The sequence below is a fragment of the Oncorhynchus mykiss genome, chromosome 13 (assembly GCF_057628025.1).
Source record: "Oncorhynchus mykiss isolate SJ-2025 chromosome 13, ASM5762802v1, whole genome shotgun sequence".
Taxonomy (NCBI): Eukaryota; Metazoa; Chordata; class Actinopteri; order Salmoniformes; family Salmonidae; genus Oncorhynchus; species Oncorhynchus mykiss.
Genome location: NC_143034.1, coordinates 11,929,052 through 11,942,500, shown reverse-complemented (window position 1 = coordinate 11,942,500; position 13,449 = coordinate 11,929,052). Strand labels below are relative to the sequence as shown.

At 45.7% G+C, this 13,449-nt stretch overlaps 2 protein-coding genes across 2 annotated transcripts in view; both read left to right on the top strand.

The window, feature by feature from the left end:
- The window catches only part of LOC110485428 (E3 ubiquitin-protein ligase TRIM35), a 14,364-nt gene extending 2,301 nt beyond the window's left edge, over positions 1–12,063 (top strand). The window contains exons 2-8 of the mRNA XM_036939985.2: positions 7,754–7,849; positions 8,007–8,243; positions 8,354–8,376; positions 8,737–8,855; positions 8,952–9,136; positions 10,183–10,368; positions 10,611–12,063. Of these exons, the coding sequence (XP_036795880.2) occupies positions 7,754–7,849; positions 8,007–8,243; positions 8,354–8,376; positions 8,737–8,855; positions 8,952–9,136; positions 10,183–10,368; positions 10,611–11,174 (1,410 nt within the window). The 3' untranslated portion in view covers positions 11,175–12,063. The remainder of the gene's footprint in view (positions 1–7,753; positions 7,850–8,006; positions 8,244–8,353; positions 8,377–8,736; positions 8,856–8,951; positions 9,137–10,182; positions 10,369–10,610) is intronic.
- LOC118940261 (uncharacterized) lies at positions 1,043–4,571 on the top strand. The gene is made up of 2 exons (XM_090195165.1): positions 1,043–1,601; positions 2,331–4,571. The coding sequence occupies exons 1-2, from the start codon at positions 1,301–1,303 to the stop codon at positions 3,203–3,205; spliced, it is 1,176 nt and encodes a 391-aa protein (XP_090051291.1). The 5' UTR covers positions 1,043–1,300; the 3' UTR covers positions 3,206–4,571.
- Positions 12,064–13,449: the final 1,386 nt, after the last annotated feature.

Here is a 13,449-nt window from a genome sequence, read left to right as displayed (position 1 = left end):
GAGTGGGGGCCCTTTAAAATGGGCCAGAGTGGGGGCCCTTTAAAATGGGCCAGAGTGGGGGCACTTTAAAATGGGCCAGAGTGTGGGCCCTTTAAAATTGACTAGTGTGGGGGCCCTTTAAAATGGGCCAGTGTGGGGGCCCTTTAAAATGTACTAGTGTGGGGGCCTATTTTGGAATGTGTTGGAACAGTCCCAAAACGTTTTGCAGGTCATCAATCAAGTTGTCAAGAACTTTCAAAATGTGTGAAGCAAAACACATCACACTGTGACACTTTCTGTATGTTGAAAGTTCTATATCTTCAGTAGATAGTTTTTTTTGCAATTCGATCACTTTACAACATCATCAAAAGTTGAAACAATTTCCAAACAGTGATATTCAAATACAATGATGTTCCTGGTGACCTGGGAAGCATGAACATACCCTCCCTCTGACTAGAAACTCGTTTCAGGTTTTGAAAATCACAGTTTTTCTTCCTTTTAATCCCACCCTGTGATGTCACATAGAAGCATCGATTTGGGGGACTTTTCTTCTTCCTTTTTAAATCACAGATCGTGGAGAATATCATTCACGATTGACAGTGATGACGCCATGTTCTGAAAGTAGCTAGGCCTAATTTGGTGTTTGAGGGTATAAAAATACAAACATTTCTTCAAGTCAATCAAATCAAATCAAATGTATTTATATAGCCCTTCGTACATCAGCTGATATCTCAACGTGCTGTACAGAAACCCAGCCATAAACCCCAAACAGCAAGCAATGCAGGTGTAGAAGCACGGTGGCTAGGAAAAGCTACTTAGAAAGTCAATGTGTGTAAGAAATTATGACACCATTTATTATTATTTTTTTGTGCACTGGCAACTAAATAAAGCTGTCAATAAACCACTGTTTAAGGAGCGTACTAAGTAGAACATAATTATATGAAGTCTCCAATCTTCATTTTATTTTTTTAAAGGCCGACAGGATTTCATTTCTCCCGGTCTCTGACCCACACTCCAGTACAGTAGGTGGCGGTAATGCATCATTACCCCTTGACTGCCAGCCGCAGATAAACCCCCCGAAGAAGAAGAAGAAGCTCGTCAGCCACCTTCTTAGCTTGCTAGCCAATATAGCCGGAACATTGCAGCTCGTTAGACGGTTTCGGTGAATGGGAAGTTGCTGTGTTTAAAGCACACGTCTGACGTATCTACTAGTTACCCCGTTTAATTTCATATTTACGTTGTTAGTCATCTCGCTAGCTGGTTAAGTTAGCACTAGGCTAGTTGTTTATGCTAACTAACTAGCTAGCTAGCATCCCCGACCATGAGCTCACTAAACAACTCCCCCACTGCCAAAGGACAGGAGGTCTGCTGGACGGAGAAAGAGGGTCTGTGGCTTAATATTGTCGTGAAAGAAGAGGAGGAAGAGGAGGACGTCACAGTGAAAGGAGATACAGGAGCGCTCAGAGAGGAAGAGGAGGACGTCACAGTGAAAGGAGATACAGGAGCGCTCAGAGAGGAAGAGGAGGATGAGGCGGATGTCGTTTTTGGAGTGAAGGAGCAGGGGGAGGTTACTGTCACATTGGAAAATGAGGAGGGAAAAACTGGAGATCTGATGAACACCGGTAAGTAACTAGTGGGGTGATAATAATGAACTAAAGGAGTCTGTAATGTTCTGTAATGATCAATACATTTTCTATACATAACACTTCGATAACACTGAATTCTTTTTTAATGTCTGGAATCCGTGATTCCGTTCTGCACATCGGCGATTTGATTGGGTCTCACAGGTGGCAAGGTTTATACAATTCCCCTCTGTTACAAACCAAATGTTAGGCAAGAAGCATGGGGTAAAATGGAGATTAGTTTATGAATTGCCAGGCTGGGCTGTGGGACAGTGGATGCGTAGGGAGGATTCAAATGGAACTATTGAAGAGATGCAACGAGGCCCTTCATCTACTTCCCTAGAGGCAGATGAACTGGTGAATACCATTTTATGTCTCTGTGTCAAGTATGAAGGAAGCTACAGGTAGTTTCTGCTAGAATGCTAGCAGATACTATAGACTTTCAGTGATTATGCTAACGCTAGTTAGCAATTGCGCTACGGCTAGTTAGCCACTGCCGTCAAACTGCACGCATAGACATACACATGGTATCCATGAGTTCATCTGACTCTGGGGAAGTAGATATTGTGAAAATTCCAAAATATCCCTTTAACAGCTATCAACCAATCAGCATCCAGGATCCAAATGTACCGTTTGGGATCGAGTCTAGATTAAACCTCATAGGAAGACAGTTTAATCATGTGGAGGTTTTATTTCTGTTTAACCAAATACTCTGTTTGTCTTTGGCAGGAGAGAGGCCAGCCTTTCCCTCTGACAGCGGGAAGAGTCCCTCAGGGGAACCAGACCCAGAGACACCCAAACCAGTGAGACCACACCACTGCTCCCACTGTGGAAAGAGTTTTACCTGGTTATCAAAGCTGAAAGAGCACGAGAGAACACACACTGGAGAAAAGCCTTACCAATGTGCCATTTGTGGAAAGACTTTTACCCAATTAGGGGGTTTTCAATATCATGAGCGGACACACAGAGAAAAAAATACCTCCCACTGCTCTCAGAATGGAACGACATTTACCCAGTTAGGGAACCTGAAAAAGAACGACGGAATTCTCACACGGGGAGAGAAGACAAACCACTGCTCCCAGTGCGGAAAGAGTTTTAAATGGTTATCAAAGCTGAAAGAGCACGAGAGGACCCACACAGGAGAAAAGCCTTTCCAATGCTCCCATTGCGAAAAGAAATTTAACCAGTCATCGCACCTGAAAGAGCACGAGAGAATCCACACAGGAGAGAAGTCTTTCCAATGTTCCCAGTGTGGAAAGGGTTTTACCTGGTTATGGAACCTGAAAACACACGAGAGGACACACACGGGAGAAAAACCGTACCAATGCTCCCTGTGTGGAAAGACATTTACCCAGTTAGGGGGCTTTAAATATCACGAGAGAACGCACACAGAAAAAAAGAGCTACCACTGCTCTCAGTGTGAAAAGACATTTACCCGGTTAGGGAACCTAAAAAAGCATGAGACAATACACACACAGGAGGAGACAATACACACACGGGAGGAGACAATACACACACAGGAGGAGACCATACACACACAGGAGGAGACAATACACACACAGGAGGAGAAGGCTCCCAGTGCGGAGAGACTTTTAGTCAGTTAGGGAACCTGAAAGAGCATGAAATAACACATAAAGGATAGAAACCAGGGGCGAAGTCGCCACCTGGTAATTCTGGTAAATGCCAGATGGGCTGGACCATTTTTTAGTTGGGTGGTCAAAATTGACACACATGTATTTTTTAAAAATATATTAAAATACAAAAATGAAAAAGGGGACATGGCCTGCAGCCTATGGACCTGTTAATATATATTTTTGTGCAATTTCTCAGTTACACTATTGAGCCTTTGGCTGGTCAGTGCAGTAGAACCTTCACTGGGCAACGGCCGGCCCCGCTACCAAGTTGGGCTGGTCAATTTTCCCATTCAAAGTCAAACGCGGCATCAGCATAGAGACGTGCTCCGACTGTCATCAGTTAGACAGCCAATATAGACTGTCATCAGTTAGACAGCCAATATAGACTGTCATCAGTTAGACAGCCAATATAGACTGTCATCAGTAAGACAGCCAATATAGACTGTCATCAGTAAGACAGCCAATATAGACTGTCATCAGTTAGACAGCCAATATAGACTGTCATCAGTTAGACAGCCAATATAGACTGTCATCAGTAAGACAGCCAATATAGACTGTCATCAGTAAGACAGCCAATATAGACTGTCATCAGTAACACAGCCAATATAGACTGTCATCAGTTAGATAGCCAATATAGACTGTCATCAGTAAGACAGCCAATATAGACTGTCATCAGTAAGACACCCAATATAGACTGTCATCAGTAAGACAGCCAATATAGACTGTCAGCAGTAAGACAGCCAATATAGACTGTCATCAGTAAGACAGCCAATATAGACTGTCAGCAGTAAGACAGCCAATATAGACTGTCAGCAGTAAGACAGCCATTATAGACTGTCATCAGTTAGACAGACAATATAGACTGTCATCAGTTAGACAGCCAATATAGACTGTCATCAGTTAGACAGACAATATAGATTACAGTAGCAGAAGGTTACAACCTTCTCTGACTGTTGTAACTAAGGATATTGCAGTAGCAGAAGGATACAATCTTCTCTGACTGTTGTAACTAAGGATATTACAGTAGCAGAAGGCTACAACCTTCTCTGACTGTTGTAACTAAGGATATTGCAGTAGCAGAAGGATACAATCTTCTCTGTCGTAACTAAGGATATTACAGTAGCAGAAGGATACAACCTCCTCTGTCTGTAAGGATATTGCAGTATTGTATTGGGGCAAAATAATCTGCGTTTTAACCACACGTTTACATTTGTGATGATGTAATCTTTATAGTTATGCTGCCACATCTTAGCCTGACATGCTGAAAAAGAACACTACTATTTTGACTGCTTGTAATGATGCTGAAAACAGAACATTAAATGACTATTTAGACTGCTTGTCTGTGTCTTGCTTGTATGAAAAATGCTGCCCGACCGCTTGGAGGTGTCCGCATGGTCCTAAAGCACACTGTCAACGTCTTTTGTATCACATTCCAATGATAAAACTGGGGGGGGAAATGCAATTTTTGAATGTGAGGGGGACATCCCCCCCATCCCCCCGTCCCTAGTGGAAGTTGCGGCTCTGGCTACATGTAACTCCCCACTTGAGTTTTGCATTGGGTAAAAACAATCTGCGTAACCTAGGCAACAACTGTTATTTTGCTTCTCAATGATCATGCAAGTGAAGTACCACACCGTTTGATGGACGGCACATTTATTTAAATTCTCCAGTTCCGCCTCTGGGCAGCCACTCCATAGCCGGAAAGCAGAGCTTGACGGTGGCGAGTTCGTTTTGCATGGCCCCGGTGCCCTGGATGGGTGGAGTTTGTACATTTTAGACCAGTCCTGAAGTGAAATCTTCACCCACCGGGGCCCTGGGGTTCTACTAAACTAACAAATGGGATGGTGTTAAGATGGTCATACCATGGATCATTTAGCTATTTGATTTAGAGTTTTAGGACCCCGGTAGTTATATAAAAATATATATATATTTACAATTATATTCTGATAGAATATTGAGTATGTCCTTTACTACTATATAGAAATGCATTGAATAACACATTCATCAATGGCAAAAAAAGACAGTAAAATAAATAAAAAGTCATAAGGTTCGGAACGTATTCAGACCCCTTGACTTTTTACACATTTTGTTACGTTACAGCCTTCTTCTAAAATGGATTAAATAAAATACAAATTCTCAGCAATCAACACACAATGCCCCATAATGGGAATGCGAAAACAGGTTTTTAGAAATGTTTGCAACTGTATAAAAAAAAGATACCTTATTTCCATTGAGACTGGAAATTGAGGCACCTAAAGACTCAGACCATGAGACACAATATTCTCTGGTCTGACGAAACCAAGATTGAACTCTTTGGCCTGAATGTCAAGTGTCACGTCTGGAGGAAACCTGGCACCATCCCTACAGTGAAGCATGGAGGTGGCAGCATCATGCTGTGGGGATGTTTTTCCAGGGACTGGGACTCGTCAGGATGTTTTTCCAGGGACTGGGACTAGTCAGGATGTTTTTCCAGGGACTGGGACTCGTCAGGATGTTTTTCCAGGGACAGGGACTGGGACTCGTCAGGATGTGTTTCCAGCGGCAGGGACTGGGACTCGTCAGGATGTTTTTCCAGGGACTGGGACTCGTCAGGATGTGTTTCCAGGGACTGGGACTAGTCAGGATGTGTTTCCAGGGACTGGGACTCATCAGGATGTGTTTCCAGGGACTGGGACTCGTCAGGATGTGTTTCCAGGGACTGGGACTCGTCAGGATGTGTTTCCAGGGACTGGGACTCGTCAGGATGTGTTTCCAGGGACTGGGACTCGTCAGGATGTGTTTCCAGGGACTGGGACTCGTCAGGATGTTTAGGAAAAGATGACAGTGGAAAGTACAGAGAGATCCTTGATGAAAACCTGCTCCAGAGCGCTCAGGACCTCAGACTGCGGCGAAGGTTCACCTTCCAACAGGACAACGACACCAGGCACACAGCCAAGGCAATGCAGGAGTGGCTTCGGGACAAGTCTGAATGTCCTTGAGTGGCCCAGCCAGAGCCCAGACTTGAACCAGATCGAACATCTCTGGAGAGACCTGATGATAGCTGTGCAGCAACGCTCCCCATCCAACCTGACAGAGCTTGAGAGGATCTGCAGAGAAAAATGGGAGCAACTTCCCAAATACAGGTGTGCCAAGCTTGTAACGTCATAACCAAGAAGACTCAAGGTTGTAATCGCTGCCAAAGGTGCTTCAACAAAGTACTGAGGAAAGGGTCTGAATACTTATGTAAATGTGATATTTCAGTTTTTTGATTTTTAATAAATTAGTAAACATTTCTAAAAACCTGTTTCTGCTTTGTCTTTATGGGGTATTGTGTATAGATTGATGAGGGGGAAAAAAAATTTGATCAATTTTGGAACAAGGCTGTAACGTAACAAAATGTGGAAAAAGTCAAGGGGTCTGAACACTTTCCGAATGCACTGTATCTAGGATATATAAGCTCAGAAGACAAAAAAAAGTTGGAGACAAGTATTTAACCCCTTTAGTTGTTGGCACAAAACACCCATACATTATTTAAATCAGTTACCTTCAGAAGAGTCCCATGACAGCCTCCACTGATCTCCAGTGGTGTTTTTTGTATTCGTTTTAAACATGAGCCGTGTCTCGCCAGTCACTGATATAGAAATGGTTGAGAAACGCTGTACTGTACTGCCAATATCGGCTATGGCCGGTCAAGTGACCGGGTGAAATCGGTGAGGGAGGCGCCCCATGGTCAAATGGAACAGTCATCTGAGCTGCTCTGTCATTTTGTCAACAATCCAGCATGGGCCAATGGCTGTATAAAGAATGGACAAAACCATCGATCACGTGACTCCATTCATTCCTATAGGACGAGTCAATAGCGCATGACACGCTCAGTTTGAGCTACTCCAGGAATTGACTTTGCAGGCTAGCTCAGTGCTGCCCCCTCTGAGTAACTGAAGTTGATGGCCGACCGGGGTACTGCAGGTTGCCAGTATGATTTTAAAATAGTCGGACATACATCTGGTGTATTAGAAGCAATTATTGGTACTATGATTGTATTCAATTTAAAAACCAAAATGGGGGGTGGGTTGCCATTTCCCCATTCCTATAATGAGGGATCCTGTTTTCTGCTAACAACGCCTGCAGTACCGCTGTCGGCCTTGACTTTCCGTGGCTTCAATGAGAGGGAATCGTTTTCCCTTGAGTATGCTGCGTCGTTTAAGAAACATACAAACATCTCTTTTCCACAAAATATATGTTGACGTTTTTTTAAAACGATTTTGCATTGGGGAGGTAGATAAAGTGTTTATCATAGTCAATCACTTTTGTATTTAAAAAAAAAAATTGTTTACTTGGATAGGGACAAACACATTGACACATCGAACAACAATCGTCCCATGCATTTGCACTGAAGTATTACAATCAAATGGTCAACACCAGTCCCTATGGGCTTTTATGGAAGCAAAAATGAAGATTGAAAAAAAAGTATATGAAAAATAAAGTATACATCTGTTGTATTGTGATATGCTGGTTGTCATTCTTCCCACTGCCCACCAGGGGGAGCTGAACTCTTCACTGGGGAAGCTGCTCGGGAAGAGCAGGAGGTTTGAGAAGGTTACACGGATCTTTGAACACGCCTCCCAACACAACCAGGTACGACTTGCATTGTCTGTCTGTCAATGAATCAATCACAATTAAACAATCAATGTATTTATGAAGCCCCTTTTACATTGGTTGTCACAAATCAGCTGTCACATCTGTGCACCCTCCCTCCCTGCCTCCCCACTCCGTTCCTCCCTCCCTCCCCCAGAGCCATGCCCAGCAGACAGAGAGACAGATAAAGGAGGAGTTTGAGAAGCTGCACCAGTTCCTGAGAGAGGAGGAGGAGGCCAGGCTAGCCAGGCTGAGGGAGGAAGAGGAGGAGAGGAATAGAGTGATGAAGGAAAAGAGAGAGAGAGTGGGAAAAGAGATGAAGCTGCTGGCTAAAACCATCCGAGAGATCGAGGAAGAAATGAAGGAAGACAGGGATGACATCACCTTTCTGCAGGTGTGTTTGCATGTGTGCGTGCGTGTGTGCGTACGTGTGTGCGTGCGTGTGTGCGTGATGGCATACTGTGCATTGGCATAAATGTGATAAGACATTGCTTTGTTTTCCAGAATTACCAGGAGACAGTAAAGAGGTATGCACTCTCTCTCTCTCTCTCTCTGTCTCTCTCCCCTGTCTCTCTCCCTCTGTCTCTCTCTCCTGTCTCTCTCCCTCTGTCTCTCTCTCTCTGTCTCTCTCTCCCTCTGTCTCTCTCTCCCTCTGTTTCTCTCCCCCTCTCTCTCCCTCTCTCTCTCTCTCTCTCTCTCTCTCTCTCTCTCTCTGTCTCTCTCTCCCTATGTCTCTCTCTCTCTTCCTCTTTCTCTGCCTCTGTCTCTCTCTCCCTGTTTCTCTCTCTCTGTTTCTCTCTCTCTCGCTCTGTGCTTCTCTTTTTGGCACAAATCACACGCAGACACACACAGAGCCCTGTAACAGAATAGAGTATGTGTGTTTGTAGGACGTGGCAGAGTCATGGGGAGCCAGAGGAGGTGTGTGGTCCTCTGATAGACGTGTCCAAACACCTGACCAACCTCCGTTACTCCGTCTGGAACGACATGCTGCACATAACCCCTTACAGTGAGTCTGGGAGGAGGGACGGAGTGGTGTGTCCCCTATCTCCCCCTCTCACTTTCCCTCCCCTGTCCCCCTCTTCCCCCAACCCCTCCCTTTCAGCTCCAGTAACCCTGGACCCGACCACGTCCTGCCCATCTCTGGTCCTCTCCCCTGGGCTAACCTCTGTCCTGCTGGGAAAGGAGAGGATCCAGATCCAGCCTGCTAACCCGGAGAGATTTGACCCGATCGCCTGCGCTCTGGGCTGGGAAGGATTCAGCGCCGGCACCCACTGCTGGACCGTGGAGGTGGGGCTCTCACTGACTGAGGATGGGTTTCACATGGCACACTGTTCACTATTTGGTGCTTTTGACCAGGGCCCATACACACACACTGATGGAGGTTCTTGGTGTTTTTGACCAGGGCCCATAAACACACACTGATGGAGGTTCTTGGTGTTTTTGACCAGGGCCCATAAACACACACTGATGGAGGTTCTTGGTGTTTTTGACCAGGGCCCATAAACACACACTGATGGAGGTTCTTGGTGTTTTTGACCAGGGCCCATAAACACACACTGATGGAGGTTCTTGTTGTTTTTGACCAGGGCCCATAAACACACACTGATGGAGGTTCTTGGTGTTTTTGACCAGGGCCCATAAACACACACTGATGGAGGTTCTTGGTGTTTTTGACCAGGGCCCATAAACACACACTGATGGAGGTTCTTGGTGTTTTTGACCAGGGCCCATAAACACACACTGATGGAGGTTCTTGGTGTTTTTGACCAGGGCCCATAAACACACACTGATGGAGGTTCTTGGTGTTTTTGACCAGGGCCCATAAACACACACTGATGGAGGTTCTTGGTGTTTTTGACCAGGGCCCATAAACACACACTGATGGAGGTTCTTGGTGTTTTTGACCAGGGCCCATAAACACACACTGATGGAGGTTCTTGGTGTTTTTGACCAGGGCCCATAAACACACACTGATGGAGGTTCTTGGTGTTTTTGACCAGGGCCCATAAACACACACTGATGGAGGTTCTTGGTGTTTTTGACCAGGGCCCATAAACACACACTGATGGAGGTTCTTGGTGTTTTTGACCAGGGCCCATAAACACACACTGATGGAGGTTCTTGGTGTTTTTGACCAGGGCCCATACACACACACTGATGGAGGTTCTTGGTGTTTTTGACCAGGGCCCATACACACACACTGATCTTTATTGATGGTTTTGGAGGAATGTTATATGTATTTGTCTTTCAGGAATGTTACTTTGCCGGTACAATTCAAAATATCATTTTAAGTATACAAGAGTATAATGATAACAAATATATCCTGCTTCAAGGTTGGAGAGAGCAGCAACTGGACAGTTGGTGTGGCTAGCCAATCGGTGCGTAGGAGGGAGGAGTTTGAGGCGTGTCCGGAGGAGGGGCTATGGACCCTCAGCCTACGGAATGGGACGTACCGTGCCATGACCACACCCTGTACCACCCTCCCTCTGGACTGGTCCCGCCCCTTTCACAGGATCAAGGTGGGGCAATAGTTAGATAAGAGGGTGTACTTGAGAGAGGGGGAGGCACACCCACAAGTATTAGAATAGAATCAAATAGATTCAGTTAATTAACTGTTGACCCTGTGTGTCTAACTTAGTCTTCTGTTTCTGTAGTTTTACCCTGTAAGACAGAGTGCCAACAACAGATTTCCTTTTTTCTTCATTTATAATTTGTTACAGATAAACCATCCTCATAAAATGAAGTTTTATGTTATCTTTAGGTGTTTCTGGACTGGGAGGAGGGTCAGGTGGAATTCTGGGATGCGATGAGGGACAAACTCCTGTTCACCTTCACGCACCGCTTCACAGAGACGCTGTATCCGTACTTCGAGAGCAGCTGTTCTAAGTGCTGGCTAGTGGTGTTACCCCAGAGAGTGTGTGTGGAGGTAGAGCTAGACCCTATCCCTGGGGATGACGATGGAGACCAGATCCCACACGACGGATCATCCAATGAGGGAGAAGATACCGAGACTAGATCCACTGACGACAGCAAGCTGACAGAAACCGGATCCCCTGTCGGAGCCCAGATCCCAATGACCGGATCTCCCAAGATCTCAACCACTGACCAGAACCAAGAGACAAGATCCCCTGACAAAACATCAAACACCGGATCCGCTCAAAGGATGGGCCAGATCCCAAAGACTAAATCCACCGGAAACGGAAAGATCCCACAGACTGGATCCGCTGTTCAGAAGCAGATCAAAAACACCAGATCCAATGGAAGCTACCACATCACGAAGGATAGGCCGCTAGTCCAGGTCAGGAGGACAGGATCCACTGAGTGATCCACTGAGAGATCCACTGAGAGATCCACTGAGTGATCCACTGAGAGATCCACAAGCAACAACACAGAGATCAAGTTGCCCTGCAGGTCAACCCAGATCACCCAACACAGACTAGATCTCCTACCTTCACAGACTAGATCCCCTACCTCCGTTGACTAGATCTCCTACCTCCACAGACTAGATCCCCTACCTCCGTTGACTAGATCCCCTACCTCCGTTGACTAGATCCCCTACCTCCACAGACTAGATCTCCTACCTCCACAGACTAGATCTCGTATCTAGATCTCATAGATGCTGTCATTGACTAGATCACCTAACACACTATATTTGAGATCTCTTACAAGCATTTCTGTGTAATGTTGTAATACACAGTGTATCATAGTGGAGGTAATGTAATACACATTGTATTATAATAGAGGTAATGCTGTAATACACAGTGTATTGTAGTGGAGGTAATGTTGTAATATACAGTGTATTATAGTGGAGGTAATGTTGTGATACACAGTGTATTATAGTGGAGGTAATGTTGTAACACACCGTGTATTATAGTAGAGGTAATGTTGTAATACACAGTGTATTATAGTGGATGTAATGTTGTAATACACAGTGTATTATAGTGGAGGTAATGTTGTAATACACAGTGTATTATAGTGGAGGTAATGTTGTAATACACAGTGTATTATAGTGGAGGTAATGTTGTAATACACAGTGTATTATAGTGGAGGTAATGTTGTAATACATAGTGTATCATAGTGGACGTAATCTTGTAATACACAGTGTATTATAGTGGAGGTAATGTTGTAATACACAGTGTATTATAGTAAAGGTAATGAAGCATCTGTTCTCCCAGTGTAATGTGTTTTGAATAAAGAACAAATAAAGAATGACACTGTTTGAGTGATTAAAAAACATGTTTTAACTAGGCAAGTCAGTTAGGAACAAATTATTATTTACAATGACGGCCGAGTGGGGAACAGTGACTTAACTGCCTTGGTCAAGGGCACAACAACAGATTTATACTTTGTCAGTTTGGGGGACTTGATCAAGCAACCTTTCGGTTACTGGCTCTGACCACTAGGCTACCTGCCACACGTACAAACACTATGCTTAACATATTCACACCAAAATGAATGCATCCTAATAAATAGTCACTTCTTTTCATACAATCATTTACTCACATCAAATTCATAATTCTCCCCCCAAACCTGAAGACAATAGAAAACAGACTAGTAGAGTGCAGTGTTGTGTCTCACAAGCACAGCTAACACAGAATATATGCCCTATCCCAAATTATACCCTATTCCCTATGGGCTAAGATCAGAAGTAGTGTACTTCTGTACGGAGGGAATAGGGCTCTGGTCTAAAGTAGTGCACTATTTGTACGTAGGGAATAGGGCTCTGGTCTAAAGTAGTGCACTACTGTATGTAGGGATTAGGGCTCTGGTCTAAAGTCTGTAATGGCACAATCTACACATAATACCCCAGAATGACAAAACGAAAACAGGTTGGAGAGAGGGAGGGAGGGAGTTAGTGAGTGAGGAGGGGAGCAAGGAGGGGAGCGAGGATGGAGAGAGGAGAGAGGGAGGGCTAGATGGATGGATGGAGGGTTGGAGGGGAGCGAGGAGGGGAGTGAGGTTTGAGAGAGGAGAGAGGGAGGGCTAGATGGAGGGAGGGAGGAGGGGAGTGAGGATTGAGAGAGGAGAGAGGGAGGGCTGGATGGAGGGAGGGAGGAGGGGAGCGAGGATGGAGAGAGGAGAGAGGGAGGGCTAGATGGAGGGAGGGAGGAGGGGAGCGAGGATTGAGAGCAGAGAGGGAGGAGGGGAGCGAGGATTGAGAGAGGAGAGAGGGAGGGCTGGATGGAAGGAGGGAGGAGGGGAGCGAGGATTGAGAGAGGAGAGAGGGAGGGCTGGATGGAGGGAGGGAGGAGGGGAGCGAGGATGGAGAGAGGAGAGAGGGAGGGCTAGATGGAGGGAGGGAGGAGGGGAGCGAGGATTGAGAGGAGAGAGGGAGGAGGGGAGCGAGGATTGAGAGAGGAGAGAGGGAGGGCTGGATGGAAGGAGGGAGGAGGGGAGCGAGGATTGAGAGAGGAGAGAGGGAGGGCTAGATGGAGGGAGGGAGGAGGGGAGCGAGGATTGAGAGAGGAGAGAGGGAGGGCTGGATGGAGGGAGGGAGGAGGGGAGCGAGGCTTGAGAGAGGAGAGAGGGAGGGCTAGATGGAGGGAGGGAGGAGGGGAGCGAGGATTGAGAGAGGAGAGAGGGAGGGCTAGATGGAGGGG

Excerpts from the sequence above, each read along its gene's own strand:
- LOC118940261 (XM_090195165.1), top strand. The coding sequence starts at position 1,301 with ATGAGCTCACTAAACAACTCCCCCACTGCCAAAGGACAGGAGGTCTGC. Across the intron at positions 1,602-2,330 it reads TGGAGATCTGATGAACACCG|GAGAGAGGCCAGCCTTTCCC; the intron begins GTAAGTAACTAG and ends TGTCTTTGGCAG.